The sequence below is a fragment of the Antechinus flavipes genome, chromosome 4, assembly GCF_016432865.1.
Source record: "Antechinus flavipes isolate AdamAnt ecotype Samford, QLD, Australia chromosome 4, AdamAnt_v2, whole genome shotgun sequence".
NCBI classification, from domain to species: domain Eukaryota; kingdom Metazoa; phylum Chordata; class Mammalia; order Dasyuromorphia; family Dasyuridae; genus Antechinus; species Antechinus flavipes.
Window position 1 is genome coordinate 157498329 of NC_067401.1, and position 18189 is coordinate 157516517.

General features: G+C 32.1%; 1 protein-coding gene across 1 annotated transcript in view; it reads left to right on the forward strand.

Moving 5' to 3' along the window:
- The window catches only part of LOC127560552 (ATP-binding cassette sub-family A member 9-like), a 99697-nt gene that overhangs the window by 70727 nt on the left and 10781 nt on the right, over window positions 1–18189 (forward strand). Inside the window, exons 27-32 of the mRNA XM_051995228.1 lie at window positions 2029–2103; window positions 2630–2724; window positions 4781–4901; window positions 8953–9070; window positions 9699–9790; window positions 17105–17283. Of these exons, the coding sequence (XP_051851188.1) occupies window positions 2029–2103; window positions 2630–2724; window positions 4781–4901; window positions 8953–9070; window positions 9699–9790; window positions 17105–17283 (680 nt within the window). The remainder of the gene's footprint in view (window positions 1–2028; window positions 2104–2629; window positions 2725–4780; window positions 4902–8952; window positions 9071–9698; window positions 9791–17104; window positions 17284–18189) is intronic.

Below are 18189 nucleotides of genomic sequence, written 5' to 3' on the forward strand. Positions count from 1 at the left end.
TAGCATCTTCTTTCATATATCTCTGGAAATTTCCCATACATACATGCCAGATGACATCTCATTGCCACTGAGGCTGTACTTCTTGACTCTCTGTCATTTTCATCCTTTCATCTGAGTCAGAGGTCTTTTAGTGTCTCAGATCAATAGTAACCTGTTCAACCCAAGCCTCCTAGTGTTGTTCTCCCAGAAGACAACTTATGTCTAGAGAAAATACCAATCTACCATAGGAAATATGGCCTCACAGATGAAGTTGTATTTCTGGATATATTTAGAGTATTCAGTTTCTCTGTGGAGTGCTTCATTTGTTTAGTAGGATTTCTATCTCTTTAAGCAATTCTTTCTCTCCAGCGGGTTAACCTTTATTTAAAAAAAGTTCTAGGAACAACTCTCTATTATCAACTTTTTATCGTCAAGGCATTTCTCCTTGATCAAAATTCCTGGGTTTTAGAAGAAAGAACTTTGAATTGTATCATCTGAAAATGTTCATGGTCTTAATTGATTACTCTTCCAAGTCTTTCACTTTCCTATTCAATATTCTTAAAATGCCTTTATTCTTAAAGTCTTGGTCTATTTAGGAGACCTCAATGCTTTTTTATTTATGTTAAGACAATGATTCTCAATTGCATAAGTTCCCATCTTTTTTAGAGATTGCTCCATATATTCCCACAATGATAACCCAAATACTGTATTAATGTAAACAATAATTGTGCAGTGTTATAGCAGTAATATTCTACTTATTAATATGCCATACTTAAACAGTACACTATCATAGCAATTGGCATGAATTCAAATCATGAAAAGAATACCAATGAATTTATCATGCATTCACATATAGTAATTACTTATATCTACAGTAGCATTTTAAATTTTAAGAAACATAAAATATTAATAAATTCATCCTTCATTGTACAAAATTTGCATGCTGATTTCAGGTAGAAATCAAGATAGTTTAATTTGGATAAATGCATTGCATTTCCAAGAAAAAAATGAAACAAAACATAATAAGCACATAGGAAATAATTTTAGAATGCAGTTAGAAAGAAAAAACACATTTACTGTGCTTCAAAAGAAAATCTACTTCTCATGAAGAGAAAGAGAAAAAACACAAGTAAAATGTGTTTGTGATAGATTTATTTCAGCAGCAATAATTTAGTATATGAATTTAAAGAGGACATTTCTCCCATAATACACAAATATATGTAAATGCATATGTCTGTAGACACACACACACACACACACACACACACACACACACACACACACATATGCAGCTATACATCCACATTTTAAGATGATTTCCTGATTTCTTTCCCTTAAAAGGGCATACCAAGCTTATACCAGCAGGCTTGACTCCTTTCTACCAAATACTAGCTACATTAAATATCATCATAGGTAACGTATAATGAGTAAATCCATATCCAAGCATATCACAAATAAAAACAGAGAAATTATCTAGATTAAAATGTTTCAGGAAAAGAAATATTAAAACATAGCTTGAATGAAGCTTGAACAAAAATAGTTCAAGTTGAGCAAAAAGGGGATTCTCTAATTTCACTCAAGGGGAATTTGTCCCAAATTTCTAGAAAGACAAACTTAAAATCAGAGGCTTTTTGAGGTATCAGCTCCTCAATAGGCTCAATAGTTCCTCAGTCTCTGTCTTGTTTCCTCATTTCTCTCAATAAAAGAGACTAGAACCATGTGTGTTTTCTCTTAAGGCAGAAAACTTCTCTTTTTCTAAAACTCTCATGCCAACTTCATCCCTTACTTGGGCATTTAAAATATAATCATTTTCTCTAACAATTCAGGATCACACCTAAGCAGAAATAAGCAAAATGCTTCTAGGGAATCTGGTTTGAATTGAACTGGTGTAAAATTTAGGCTGTAAATATGGGAACATAAGAGTTCTAAAATGTCCAGGCAATGCCTGTTCCTAGACAAGTATTTAGCAGGGAAATTAAATGCCTGCATCCCATTTGATTTATTTATTAAATTGACGAATTTTCATTTACATATTGTTTTTCTTTGCAGGTCTATTATGCAGAGAGATACCCTAGATATAGGGGAGATGACATTAATAAAAATTTATTCTTCATTATTCTCATAGTAAGAACTTTTCCATTTTCCAGTGAGTTAAAGGTGACGGTATTTGTTATATCATAAGTTATTACATTATCAGGTTTTGCCATTAATAATATGTTATACCATCGATTAATATTATATCATTCATTTTAATGGTACCTAACTTATTTTTCTAAAAAGTGAATTAATTTAGACACCCAGCTTTTATATAGTTATGATAGAATAATTTGGAATAATAATTGCTACTACCAAGTGACTCTGATTCATTCTAAAATTTTGAACTTTGTCTAGTTTGGGAAGGTCATGAATTTGGAAGTTTGTGAATATTCTAGGTTATGAATATTTTTCTGTCTTATTCTCATTGCTTATTAAAAAGGGAAACTATCTTAGAAAGATCATTAGAATGTGCATATTATCTCTCAAAAATACAAAATATTTTTACATATTTGCCTTGATACATGATGAAAGATTCTCCTAATTTAAATATAAATATAACCTTTGCAATATTGCTAATAATTGTAGTTTTCGTTCTCTACTTCTCCACTTCTAGCCTTATCTCCATTGCATCATTTTTGTTTTTGTTCTGCGATACCTCGAAAAAATGAAATATGGAAAAAAATTAGCAAGAATGGACCCTATATTCAGGTTTGGAGGGGAAAAAATAGAATTTGGTATTCAGTTTTAGCTACTCTATTAATATAGAATTGGGTGGGTAAGGATTAAAAAAGAGACATAAATTCAAATCTCTGCATTTAAATAGATTATATTTTACCTGGAGGTAAACCTATTGCTAACTCTAAATTCTAAATCCTAACTCTAATGAGCATTTGCATTTTGCCTAGAATTAGGGTTAGGAATTAGTCATTAATTAAGTGCTGAAATAGAGTAAAGTGGGAGAAATCAGTTACTATAATCAGAAAAGGCCATGATAAGGAGATCTAAAAGATGATAGGATTTCTCAGAAAAGAGAAGTCATTTCAGACTTTAGGAATAACATATTTGGGCAACAGTTCGGAGGGGGGAAATAAAATTATGCAGGAAAGGTCTCTTAAATATTCATACCTAGTTTTCCCACTAATTATAATCATGATTGCTGACATAATGATAAATTTTATGCAGCAGTTTGCATATATTATATCATTTGAGATCTATATCAGTCTCATAAGGTAAACACAACAGATATCATGATTTTGATTTGAGAAAACAGATAGTAAGGTTAAGTAACTTGCCCATGGTCCCAGAGTTAGTAAATGTCTTTTTTATTCCATGTACAGCAATCAACCTACTATGTGTACACACACACACACATATATAGTATCTAAATATTCATAGTAACACTTTCTTTGTTAGAAAAAGAAGGAAGGAAGAAAGGGAAGAAAAAAGGAAAGGGAGGAAGCAAAGAAGGAAGGAAGGAGAAAAGAAAAAATAAAAGAAAGGAAAGCTAGAAAATATGTGCTCTTTAGTTGGTGAATGTATATATAAGTGATATATGAATGTAATGATATATTATTACATTATGAGAAATAACAAACTAGATGAATCGAAACATGGAAGACCTATGCAATAATGTTAATGAAAAGAACATTAAAAAGGTAGTTAAACTTAGGGCAATGATCAATGTTGGTTCCAAAGGACAGAAATGTAACAAATCTTTTTCTTTGTAGGTGGGTAGGAAACAGTGGGTTCCAAATGACTCATATGAATATTATTTTTGGATAATTTAGTTTTACTCTTTTGCTTCATAATAACTAGGGATTGTGGATTTGAGCAGAGGAAAGGGATATTGGGAAAAATCCATGATTTTAAGATCTAAAAGGTACAATTAAAAAATAGCCATGAATGTGGACATATTAAGTACAGCCTGATTGACTTGAACTATTTGAGTTGGGTAGTAAAAGAAATTGAAGTTAGATCCATGGGACTAGATTTTGTAGTGATTTGAAAACCTGCAGAGAAATTTGAATTTGAAAAAAAAAAAAGATAATAAGGAGTTACTCTTGACTCTTAAACAAATGAGTAACATACTGGAACAATGTTTAAAAAATTATTTTGACAATAAAGGATACAATGGAATCAGGATGAAACAAATATAAATATATCAGTAATGATCCTCCTGCAATAATATAGACATAATGACCTAGATTGCACTGATAGCAGTAAAAAGCAAATAAGAAAGTGTGTGTGTGTGTGTGTGTGTGTGTGTGTGTGTGTGTGTGTGTGTATGTATGTGTTGGGAATAATAGGTTTGATGATAGATTGGATTTAGGTGACAAAGAAAAGAGTTAATTTTATCAATATGTGTATTATTGTTCAATTGTTCAGTCATGATTGACTCTTTATGACACTGTAGATCATAGCATCCCAGCAATAATATTCATGGGGTATTCTTGGCAAAGATACTGGAATGATTTGCCTTTTCCTTTTCTGATGAATCACCTTTTGTTAGAACTCTGCACTATCACTTGACCTTGGGTAACCCTTCATGGCATAGCTCATAGTTTCATTGACTTAGGCAAACTCTTCTACCATGACAAGTGATACAGAAGGGGATGTTTAACCTAGAAGAAATTAAGAAATATTGATAAAGAGATGCTATTTAGGAGGAGAAGATAATCTAATCAGACCAAGGATAACAACATGTAGGCACTTCTGTGAGTGGGACATGATCTTCATGCCATGTATTTTCCTTTGTTTTCCACAGAATTTTTCCATCAAGTATTGATGCAGGTCCCAATCCTGAAGAACCAGAAGGTGAAGATGAAGACATTCAGAAAGAAAGGGAGAGAACAGCAAATGCATTGACTGTTTCAAACCTTGATGAGGTAAAATAAATAAATAACCACTATTTACTAAAATGCTTAGATGTTTAGTTGGATCAATTATCAAGTAGGGTAAGCAATCTGATCTCTGTAATATAAAGTTTATTTAGTCTCCCTAATGCATGTTTAATGTATGTGTAAGAGAGCCATCTACAATTATATTTCATATCTGACACAGTGTCTCTCTGAATTCTGTTTTAATTTAATTTAATTCTGTAAAATCTGTTTTCAAACTCACAGAACTAATTACCAGAAATCAACCACTACCACATGGATCATTCAAATTTTTATCAATTTTAAATAAGTAAAAATGTTTTTTAAATCCCCTTTAAACTGCTAAACTGTATTATACAAAGAAAGCATCACTATGAATCACTTATAAGATGATTAGATTTTTAAAATTCATGTCACAATTATTTTTTTGGCTATTTTTTTCAATCCAACTTCTCATAGTCCATCTGAAAATGTGTTTTATCAAAAAGATTTTTACCATTTTTTTTGTCTCAAAGTTCTTTTCTTATACCATTTAGTCAATGAACTGTTTACCTATAAAAGTGGCAGTACCCTGCATCTTTTACTGATTGATTTAATTATTTTTTCTTTCTGCAAAAGTATTCTGCTCCTTTCAGTACCAACCAGTTCCATGGGAAAAGAAAACTTCAAAGGGACATAGTGCATTATGATGTTTGAGGTTAAGAAGACTGAATTGATCTTGTATAATTTAGCTTATTGATCCTGTTTACAATTATTTGCTTTGGTTCTATAACTGCTTACATCATGGCTTTATGATTGTTTAAAATCCAACTGGGCTGTAATGAATTGTTTAAAATCCAACTTTTCTGATAATCACTAGTCTATTCTTAACTCCAGGAATTTAACTGATCTTGGGTCTAGTGAACACAAGTGAATTGGGTCTAGTATCTTTGTACCACAAAGCTGTCTAAAAGTCTGGACCATTATCTTGTACATGGAATTAATTGAAATTAATTGAATTTCTTAGTCTCAAGAGAGAAGAAAGGAGGTAGTTTCAATGCCTCATTAGCAAACATCCAACTAATCATTATTCCCTGTGCTTCAGCTCTGTAACCAGTCATGTTGTCTTTAATCCCATCCTTTCATCTATCCTTTTGTTCTTTGTTCTGTACTTCCAAAAACTATAAAAAGGAATTGTCCTTTTGCTCAGAGATTTTAATATAAATGGAGGTAATCCACTGACCCATTTATTGACAGGAAACATTTCTCTTTTAATACTTATTATCTTGCTATCTTGTCTCTGTTTACCTTTTTGTTAAAATTTAAATGCTAAAAGATTATTCAGAAACTCCAAAATGAAAGGGACAGTGCAAATGTATCTATAAATTTACATATATAGAAATAGAATATACTTTTTTGAGGAAAAAAGATTTTGTTAAGCTTATGAATAATTGGACTTCCTAAAAAGGCCTCTGAATCAAAGAACTTGAATGAGACTAATTTTAAGGAATGGTGAATAGGAATGGAGTACCTGACCTTTTGCTAAATTTAAATGTTGTATGTATAAAAAGCTTTGAAGTGACAGCTTTGGTGAATAGTATACATGGGGTCAGGAGGGCTGTGTACATTTGCAATTCAAACCTTTCAACTCCTTTTGCCTTCTATTTGTTAGTTTACTAATTCTCTCAATTCAGAGTCTAAAGTAATTAAGGGGTATATTTTGATATTTCCTCATCAATAACTAAAATTGCAACATACCTCATCAATTAATTAATTTGCTCTTTTAATTTACATTTAATTAAACATTACTTTTAAAATAAGCACTATATATATTACATATATCTTTCTTCATAATATCTTGCTTATTTTTCTCTATGTCAAATCCTTAATTTCCCAGAATTAAATAACCATCAAGGTTATTGGGTACACAATTTATATATGTCCAACAAACAATGAAATATGGAAAGAAATAGTTATTAACAATTTCCATTATGAGAAAGATCATAGAGTCATCTCTCACTAACTTTATAAAAACTGATTCATTAATTTTCCAAAAAAAAAAAAAAATTCCACCATTTAACTCTCTTAGAGTGGCAGCCAAAGTTTCTTAAGAATTCTTGTCATGGTATTTCTTTGCAAGATAAGAATTATTTTTTCTCTTTTAGGCAATATTTTTTCTTTTAAAAATTATTTTAAATTTATGGAATAAAACAACATTTTTGCAACATGGTACAATAGAAAAGCAGATTATCTATGAAACTGTAAATCTGCTATATACAACTTGCCATTCCTTTCAAATATACAACAGAATTATTATGTAAATTTCTTTTTTTTCTTCTCTCCCCATCCTTATCATTATACACATACATACACATTCACACAAACATACACATAAATACAGACACGATGGTTCTATACATCCTTGTATTTATCAATTCTATCTTGATGTAGATAGTGTCTTTTTTCATATGTCCTTTTTAATAAAATTGAGTATAATTGTCAAAATAACTTATTTAATCAAAACAGTTCTTAAAATAATATTGCTGTTACTATATACAATTATTTCTCCCTTCATTATTTCATGCAAGTCTTTTACTGTTTTTTCTAAAATCATTGAGTTCTTCATTTCTTATAACATAGTAGTATTCCATTACAATCATATACCACAATTTGTCCAGCAATTTCCTAATTGTTCCAATATTTGCTACTACAAAGAGAATTGCTATAACCATTTTTGAAGGTTCTTTTCCTTTATCTCTAACCATCTTTGGACATAGAGCAAGTATTGGTGGGTCAAAGGAAATAAATAGTTTAATAACACTTTGGACATAATTCCGGGTTGCTCTCCAAATTGGTTGAATCATTTTACAATTCCACCAATAAGGAATTAGTGCCCCAAATTTTCCACATGCTCTCCAACAATTGTCACTTTCCCTTCCATTATTTTAGTTAATCTGATAGGTGTAGAATGTTGTCTCAAGGTTGCTTTAATCTGTATCTTATCAATAATTATTTATTGTATTTTATATGATTACACATTGTTTTGATCTTGTGGGTTTTTTTCTTCTTTTAGTTCTTTCTGTATTTCATTCAATTTATCTCTAACCAAAACAGATAATTTTCCAGGATCACAATTAAATTCTCAAGCTCTTCACATACACCTCAAAAATGACAGTCAAATAGTTAACATTTCAAGATTCCATTGGTTTTTAAAGATGGAGTAAAAGTTTTCATAGTCTCTGTGTACATTGAAGGAAGAATTATGCACTGATGAGCCTGACTTTAATCCATTTAGAGAATATTAGCTCACATTACTTATAATGTGAAATTATAATAAACTTTGACAATTAATGGAATATCCAGGCCTCCTGATTTTACAGATGAGGAAACTGAGGCATGGAGTAGCATATTCACCTAGGGTCAGAAAGACATTGAATGGCAGAACTGGAATTTGAACACACATTTTTTGACTCTTATTCCAGCACATCATTTTACTTTTCATAGTTCTGTGATACCATAAGTGGATTGCTCCACTATTATAGAATTAAAACTCTGGATTCTGTCTTATCTGGTGCAATTCTAATCAATGTCTTATAAATTCTATAAAAAAGAATTTCTCCAACATATTGGAAACCTTCCTTTAGTATAATACAAACAAACTTGGTGTATCTCTTCATATCCATTTTTGTACCTCATTCTCACTACATGACTACCCACTTCTTTTTCCAGTTATTTACATCTTTGATGTCATTTATGTCACTTATCAATCTTTCCATTGCTCCATGAGTCATTTGCAATTTTTATTCTTTGGTGATTGTGATGTTCCATTATTTAAACCCACAGATCATGAATATATTAGTGCTATGAAAATTAGCTTTTGCAACCCTCAGCATTTTGAGATTACACATCCTCCTAAATATGAACATATGATGGAACAGTGCTCTTGCCTAAATCATACAAGTGTTGCCCCTAGTGTATACTAATTTGGTTTGTAGTTTGGGGCAGAATATGGGGTAGAGCCAGGGAAAATTCAGTATTCAACCAAAAATTGTGAGGAAAATAAAAATTGTCTTTTTTTCAGAAACCCATTATTATTGCTAGCAGTCTACGTATGGAATATGAAGGCAAGAAGAAAAGTTGCTTTGCAAAGAAAAAGAAGAAACTGGCTACACGAAATATTTCTTTCTGTGTTAAAAAAGGTTTGAAAAAATTGATCAATTAGCAGAGTTCCTCCTCCCCTCCCCATTTTCTAGACGTAGAATTTTCAAGAGTCCTGCTTGTTTGCCATCTTAGAAACTAATAGTTAATATAAAAGTATTCAATATGTAAGCTGGGTAAATGTGTTTGTGTTATTAATGTACAATAGTTCTGATCAAAAGAACAGCTATTTTCTAGGATAGGAAAATAATTATACCTCTATTAAAGCCATAAACTTCCTATTGAAGTATATGATAATAAACAACAAGCAACAGAAATATTTATGATTTAAAACTTGACTAGACTTGTGTCACTATGTCAGAATGGGATATTGAATGAATTGTTAAATTAATCAAGATTTCAACTACAAGTTGAAAAATCAGGGCTCCAGAAAGTTTCCCCAAATCCACCTGATTCCTGATCTATAAAAGACATAAGGAAAATGTAAACAAAACTGCTCTTTTCTATTTCATTGTAATGGCATTATATCCATTGTAGTGACATTAGTGAAAAGTCAATGCAGTAACTCCAAAAATACTTCTTGCTCTTTTAAATTCCAGGCAACATTTGTGTAGAATGTTGGTAAATTAATCGGAGCATAAACTAACTTTCAGTTACTATTCCTTTCAGGTGAAGTCCTGGGGCTGCTAGGACACAATGGAGCTGGCAAAAGTACAGCAATTAGGATGATAACTGGAGACATAAGTCCAACTGCAGGAAAGGTAGAGGAAACAAAAGGAAATTGTTTTGAAAAATGATGTTCAGAAGAGAAAATTTTCAACTACCGATATTAATTTTTAGATTTTTGCAACTTACCCTACCTGTAGCCTTTGGCATTGTTATGCTATTCTCTGGATTTTCATGATGCTACTCTCTTCTGGTTCTCCTAGTTCTTGTCTGACTGCTGGATCCTCATTCAGTTCAATCCACTAATCCTGAGTATCCTAGAGAGCCCTCTTTTCTTCTTCTATATTATTTCACTCGGTGATTTCATGATAATTATTATCTCTATGCTAATGCATCTCTGATATATTTATAAAATTATAACTCTCTTCTGAATTTCAGACTCACATTTCCATTCACGTACTAAAAATTTCAAACTATATATCCCTTAGATATCTCAAAATGTCCAAAGCTAAATTCCTTATCTTTATCTCCAAAACTGCCCTTTCAAACTTCTTAATATAGTCAAGGGCAATTCACCATTCTCCCAAACACCCAATATGTCATTCTTGACTACTCATTCTTTTTCAGACTTTGTATCCAGTCAATACCAAGTCCTGTCATTTCCACTTTTGTAATATCACTTCTATATTTCTTCTTTTTTTTCTTCTGACCTTGATGTTACCCTGATGGAGACCCAAATCACCTCATGCTTGAATTATTACAATAGCTTACTGGTTGGCCTGCCAATCTCAAGTTTTTTCTCCCTCCAGTCCATCTTCCATTAATCTGTCAAAATGATCATTTTAAAGTGCAATTCCAAGCATTGTATCCTTCTTCCTATTCAATAAATTCTAATTATTCTATTATTTCCAGTATCAAATAGAAAATCTCTGGTATTCAGATACTCATAACCTACTTTCCATTATCTTTCTTACATGTTGTATACAACCAATTTACTCTACAATACAGTAACATTGGCCTCCTTGCAGTTCCCTAACAAAATACTTCATGTTCAGACTCTGGATACTTTCATTGATTGTCTCTCATACTAGAATCTCATCATGACCTGTCTTCCTGACTTCTTTCATATCCAAGCTCAAATCCCATATTCTAGAGGGAGTCTTTTTGACCCCTTTTAATTCTGGTGCCTTCCCTTTGTTGATCATCACCAGTTTATACTGTAAATATCATTTGTACATAGTTATTTAATTATTTTCATGTTGTCTTCCTCATTGGAATGTGAGCCTCTTGAAAGGAGGGACTGTGTTTTGCCTTTATTTGTGTCCTTAGTGCCTAGCATAGTGCCTAGCACATAGTGGGAACTTAAATGTTTATTGACTGATTGACTCAGTATTCAAAACATAACATATGGTAAATGATTTCATGACTTTCCAAACTAATAATATTATGGGGAAAAAATCATAGCTCAAACTTTTACTAAACAATAAAAAACAACTTGGCCAAACCAGGGGAAAACTATTGTCCCTGCTCCTTAAAGAATTGAAGCATCTTATATTTATCAGTTAATAAGGAAAAAGTAAGATATGAGAAAAGATAAAACATTTTTCTGGTCCTGATTGCCTAACTCTAAATCCTGCAAAGGAAAAAAAAAACAGTTATTAATGAAGCAAAGGCATGATTCAAAGATTTCTTAAATGTCACTTAGATTAGGTTGGCTTCAACAGCTGGACACCATCTTCTTGGACTTGAGATGTTGCAGAGTATGCTTATGTAAGTAGGGAGGGAGAAGGGAAACTGTAAGACATGTTTATTCTTTCAAGTACTCACAAAAAAGTATAGTTTTCAAGTAGATCTACTCAAGCCAAGGCTTCTTAGTCTTTTTTTTGTCAGAACCTCTTTGGCAATCTGGTGAAAGCTAATAATACTATGATTCATAACCTATAAGAAGAATGTATTAAAGAAAAAACTAAATTGAAATTAAAGGCTAGAGAAAACAAAATATTTTTTTTCTATCCAGGTTCACAGATACACTGAAATTTCTTCATTTGATTTTTTATGTTTTTAAAAACATTATCCAGAGAAGAGTTCCATAAATTTCATAAGACTTCAAAAAGAGTCTATAACAAATAAAAAAATGTTATTAAGAATCTTTTCTCTAGATTCATTATATTGAAACTGTTCTCAAAACTCACCATGGATTCTTCATTACTTAATGACCATTTATAAGTCGTAATCCTACTTGATTCTTCTGAAGCATGCAATTCTATCTTTTCCTCTTGACTACTTGAAATCCTGGCTTCTCACTTGGTTTTTAATGACATTATTTTTTCCTTGTTGACCTGTAATCTGTCTGATTTTCTCTACATTTTCAATTTTCCCCAATATTTTATCTGTTTCCATCTTATTACTAAGTGATCATATAGACCATCTTTTTTTTAAATTGGATATCTCCTTAAAACTACTTCCTTTTCTCCCCATTTTTATAGCATCATTCTTCTAGTTTCCTAGGTTCAAAATCTTGTGGTTATCCTTAACTTCTCTCTATCGTACCCCTCCCTACTCATCAATCACCTAGTCAGTATGCTTTGAGTTTTGAAATATCTATTCAATACCTCTCTATTTCAAACCCTAGTGGTTAGTCTAGGTTTTTTATTATTGTCATAGTTTACTATGTGGTTTTCTTGCTTCCCATTTCTTCTTCCTTTCATTCAAGTCTATATACTGCTGTCAAGTATTCATTCTAAAATACTGCTTTACCAAATCTACTTTAAACCCCTGGTAGAACTCTCTCTCCTATAGAATGACATCTTACTCTTAGTCTGGCATTCAGACTTAATTCATCCTTAATTTGGCCCTTATTTTAGTTGTTGTTCATTCATTTCTGTCACATCTGACTCTTCATGATCCCATTTGGGTTTTTCTTGGCAAAGATACTAGAGTAATTTATCATTTTCTTCTCCAGTTCATTTTTCAGACGAGGAAATAAGCCAACAGAATCATATAACTAATAAATATCTGCAACCAGATTTGATTTCAGGAAAATGAGTCTTTCTGACTCTGGGCCCAGCACTCTATCCATTGTTCTACTTTTCTGGCCTTTGTTTACTGCAATCTTACCCTTTCCTACTGTGACCTAAATTTTTTATTGCAATCAAATCAATCTCAACTTGCCATATACTTTGCACAGTTGCTTGTGTTATTCTCATCTCTTTTAAAATGTCCTATAATTTCTTTCTGCTTAAAAATTCCTTTCTGCTTTAAAAGACTAGAAGTTTAGGAAAGAGAATAAGAATGTATTAAATATCTACTATACGCTAAACACTTTTAAAACATTTCATTTAATTGTCATGGCAGATTTGTGAGATATATATCCCCATTTTACAATTGAGGAAACTGAGACAGACTTACCCAGTATCTCATAGCTAGTAAGTGCCTTAAACCAAATTTGAACTCAGATTTTCCTAACTACAAAATCAACATTCTTTCTACTTTGTTACTTAGCCTGTCTCCATATAGATTTAACCTGTATTGAAAATAGCTGTTCTTTTTTTTTTTTCTTTTGAGGCAACTGGAATTAAGTGATTTGCCCAGGGTTACACAGCATGGAGATGTTAAGTGTCTGAGACCAGATTTGAACTCAGGTCCTCCTGACTTGAGGGTTGGTACTTTATCCATGTACCACCTAGTTGCCCCAAAAGGCAGCTGTTGTTTTACATAACAATATTTTCTTTAAAAAGTTGTAACGAGATCAATGTCAGAAAATTCAACTGTTGGCAAGAGCTTCAGAGAATGTATGGGACTTGAGTGAAAATTAAGTAAGGCTTATAAAAAATAGGAAGAGATAAGAAGGGAGAAAATATGTTTAAAGCTGGAGCCTATATGGAAATAGAATATTCAATTAATCTATTTGCAATCCAGTGAGTAGGAAGACAGAAGGTATTGAAGAATTAATAAGGACCAGATTGAAGAGGGTCTTGGATGCTAAGGCTTTTAGATTTCATTTAGCAGAACATAGAGGACCTCTGATAACCTTTGCTCAGGTGAGATGAATGCAAATTAACATTTAAAAAATATTAATTGGCAATGTATAGATTTTATTAGAAAAAGGAATATATAGTAGGTAGGGAAATCAACTAATAAACTAATGTGATAGTCAAAGCTTAGGGTTGATGAGGTCAGGTTCAGCCACAAGAAATAGAAAAGAGGAAATTTGTTCATGAAAGTTACAAGGAAGGAATCAAAATTACCAGTGACTGACCAAATGTAGGTAGTTTGGGAAAGGATGGTGAGAGAGGAGAAAGAGTCAATATTGACTCCAAGATCTTGATTGTAGGTACTAGGAGAGATGAGGATATCATTAATAGAAATTACAAAATAATAAATGGGATTTGATTTTAAGTAAAAGATAATTAGTTTGATTTTAGATAGATGAAAAATGAGGTGATGAAATATATCCAAGTGAAAATATCAGTCAGGTAATGAGTTTATATTTCAGCAGAAATCAGATTCAGAAATAGATATGTAGAAACAGAAATGATAGTTGCAGCCATGAAAACATATGGGCTCACCAGACAATTCAATAAATACTTGGTAAACTCCTACTTAATACAAGACAATGTGCTATCTTTTTGAGCTATAAAGAAGAAAAAAAACAACATCTTTATCCTCAAAAAAGGGGTATAATATATAGAAAAACAAGAATAATAAAAGGTTGTACATGATGGGAGCACCGGAGAAATTCAGACAAATTCTGCAGGAAAAAAAGTGAGGTAGCAGAACTCTCAGCTTGAGAATTCAGAGAACTGAAGATATTCATTAAACTGGCCTAAATCTTAAAGAAAGAGAAGCATTTTGACAGGCAAAGATAAGAATGTATCTTTTCTATACCTTCTCTGTCAAACACATCCACACACATATGAATACACACAGAGAGATGTTGTAGCATGACTGTTTTGTTCTGGATTAGAAGAGCTGTGACTTAATTTGCTCTTTAGTTGTATGAGGGATGTTGTTCCTTCTTTTACAAGAAAGTTTTCCTGAGCTACAAGAAATCTTGTAAAAGGAAATTGTCAAGGCAGTACAATGCCCCTCAATCAAATTGTTAATTCATTTATCTAGAAAGATCTGGGTTCAATTTTTTCTACCTGCTGGAGGAAATTGTAAAAATGAATGATATTATTTATAAAGCTCCAACACCCAATCAGAGGAAATTTATTCCAATAAAATACTATCTGCATCTTGATGATTACCTAGCATTCTTTTCTGTGTTTGAATAAGGATACTCACAGATCAGTACTACTGTGATTGATTAATCACATTTTTTAATACTTAAAGGACAGTGTAAAGAAAAAGACAAACATAATCTTATAAAATGTATATTTGAATGATAGGTATATGCTCTCCTAAGGATTGGGAAAGGGAGAGGGAAGAAGTTAATTTGCAAGAATTAATGACAGTGTGAAGAACAAGGAGAATTTCAGTGACATGGGTTTCCTTCTCTTATATCTATCCTCTTTTGATTTATATACATTGTTCCATTTTAGGTTCTGAGGCTGTAGACCTCATGGCTGGTGCTACCTACTTCATAGTTTCTCTTCAAATCTCCATCATTGCTCCTTATGGTGCTAGTTATTCCTGCATGTGCATCTCTGATCCCCATGCATTCATTTCACTGCCATCATAATGGTTCCTGAGCTAGCCCCTCTCCTGTAATATCCACTCCTCCCACCATGCATTAAAATGTTAGAAGCTAGTTTATAGAAATCCCAGAGCCTATTGGCCACAAAGTCAGTGGAACTCTTCTGGGGAATTGGGGATAGAATCACTGTATGATTTCTGGCCTGAACAGCAAATTCCAATCATTAACATTGACACCTCTTTGACAAAAACACACACACATGTGTATGTAGTATATATAATATGTAATATTAATTATTAATACATAATAATATATAGTACTCCTTTCTAGCAACAAATATATGTATATATGTATATACATATATATATGTGTGTGTGTACATGCAAAAGCATTTATTGTTTTTGTTATCATTTTGCAGTCATATACAACTTTATGTGATCCCCATTTGGGGTTTTCTTGGCAAAAAATAGTGGAAAGGTTTACCATTTCTTTCTCTAGCTTATTTTATAAGGCAAACAAGATAAAGTGACTTACCCAGGATCATATAGCTAATAAATATCTCAGACTAGATTTGAACTCAGAAAGAAAAGTCTTCTTGACTTTAGTTCCAGCACTATATTCACCACATCACCCAGCTGCCTATAATACATACATACATACACACACACACACACACACACATATATATATATATATATATATACATATATATATATATATTATAATAAAGAATGCCAATTATAACTGACACAAATTTTATATAATCCAAATGATACAGACAAATATAGCTTATATAAAGACATGATACAGTATTCATGGTCTATTCTACTCATTTGGCACTTGGCATGTACTACCATGTAATGTTATTTATTTTTATGTCCTACCTTCCTAATTTTATTATGCATACTTCAAGAGAAAAGATAGTGCTTTATGCCTTTTTAAAAATTCAGCTCCTATCATAGTCAACTTCTACAAATTGTGAGTTCATTAATTGTTTGGTGTTGATATTGATCATAGGTTATGAAGGAGAGGAAGATTCTTTTCCCTTTTTTTCAACATTTTGCAAATACATTGTAACAATGGCCTGTCTTATAGACAGATGTCCCCAGATCAGAACCAGGCTTCAAATGGCACCTGGGAAAACCAGAGAGGAGAGTAAATCTGAAGAAAAGGAGCAGGGAGAATGAGAAAGGTCTGCCTAGTTAGGGATAAGGTTTGAGATAATAATCCCTGCAGAAGCAAAGGACATTAATAATTTTCTTTTTTCTCAGAGGGAGAGCACTGTTCAAGGATATTAATAGTAAATGAAAAGAAAGTCAAATTCAAACTCTTTGGAAAGTTGCAGTAAGTAGGGCAGAATTGAGAATCAGGAATTTAGTCAGTAATTGATAGAATCATAGGAATTTGAGCTTCAAAATGGCAGCTAGGTAGCAGCTCAAATGATACACACATACACACACACACATATGTATATAAAGGGCTTACCACAGTGACAGGCACATCATAGTTTCTACATAAATATTTATTCCTTTTTCCTTTCCTTTTCTTCAAGACAAGAAACCTAAGGTATATTCATATATTCATGATGGATTCTATGAAAAGAATCTTCTACACACACTAATATTCATGTAATTATTCTCACTTATCTTTTCATCATAAGTAAATTATTAGATTTATTCTTTATTCAAATGTAGAACATGCAGAATATATTTGGAAATTCATGCATCTTTATATTCTATGTGAACAATATGAAAACAGACTCTTTGTATAGGTGGTGCTAAAAAGGAGTGGTACCTCCATGAGTGAAGAAGGAAATGACATGCTCCAATTTCTTGGCTACTGTGCTCAGGAAAACTCACTGTGGCAAAATATTACAGTGAGAGAACACCTGGAGCTGTATGCGGCAGTGAAAGGGATGGCCAAAGAAGATGCTTTCATTATGATTTCACGGTATGGAACAGAAAGAATCCCTACTAATTCTCTCAAGGAAGAGTCAGAAAAGTGTAGTTATCCCTTTACATACAATCAGATATGGAGATTTGTAATGCTAGTTACCTCAAATCATGGGTCATCAGTGCTGGAGCTGGGATAGAACTAAAGACGTGCTGGAGACAACTAAAAAGTGAAATTTCACTGTGAATATTTACATCATAGACATTAGCAAATGCTACAAGTCAAGCTTTGGTTTATTATTTTGTTGATTGTAGAGACTTTAAAAGGTGAAGAAGAAAATTTGAACAATGTAGAATTTGTCAGGCAGTATATTCTCCCTTCCTCCCTCCCCTAGAGAGCTAATTTAAAATTAAACAGCATTCTCTTTGATAGTATCTACTTTCCTATGTCTCAATTCAATGGTCATTTGAACAATAAAACCTAAAAAGAAATAAATCTGGAGTTATGAAATTGGCAAACAATGCAAGTTGAAATAAAATAATTGAAAAAAACACAGACGTAGCAAAGTTCAAAGGCAAAAAGTGTTCCACAAATTAACAAACTGCAGTCTGAGGGTCAAATCTGGCTATGAGCTAAGAATTTTTTTTTACATTTTTAAATATAATCAATTTTTATTTAAAAATTTAAAAAATCATGCTTAACTGAAAGGCCATAGTGGTTGGATTAAATTTGGCCTGTACTGCAAGATTTCTAAGCGGCATCAGAATTCTCTTATGCCCAAATGAGTCTATTTTCTGATATATAGAACTGGGATTTTCAGAAGATCATAATAAGCAATTCTAGTTACAATTATGCCTTCTACATTATGACTTTCCCCATCATGGTTTCAATACATCACAAATAGGCATAAAAATTAAATGGGAACGCTGGGGAGACAACACATGAAGGCCAGTAAATAACACA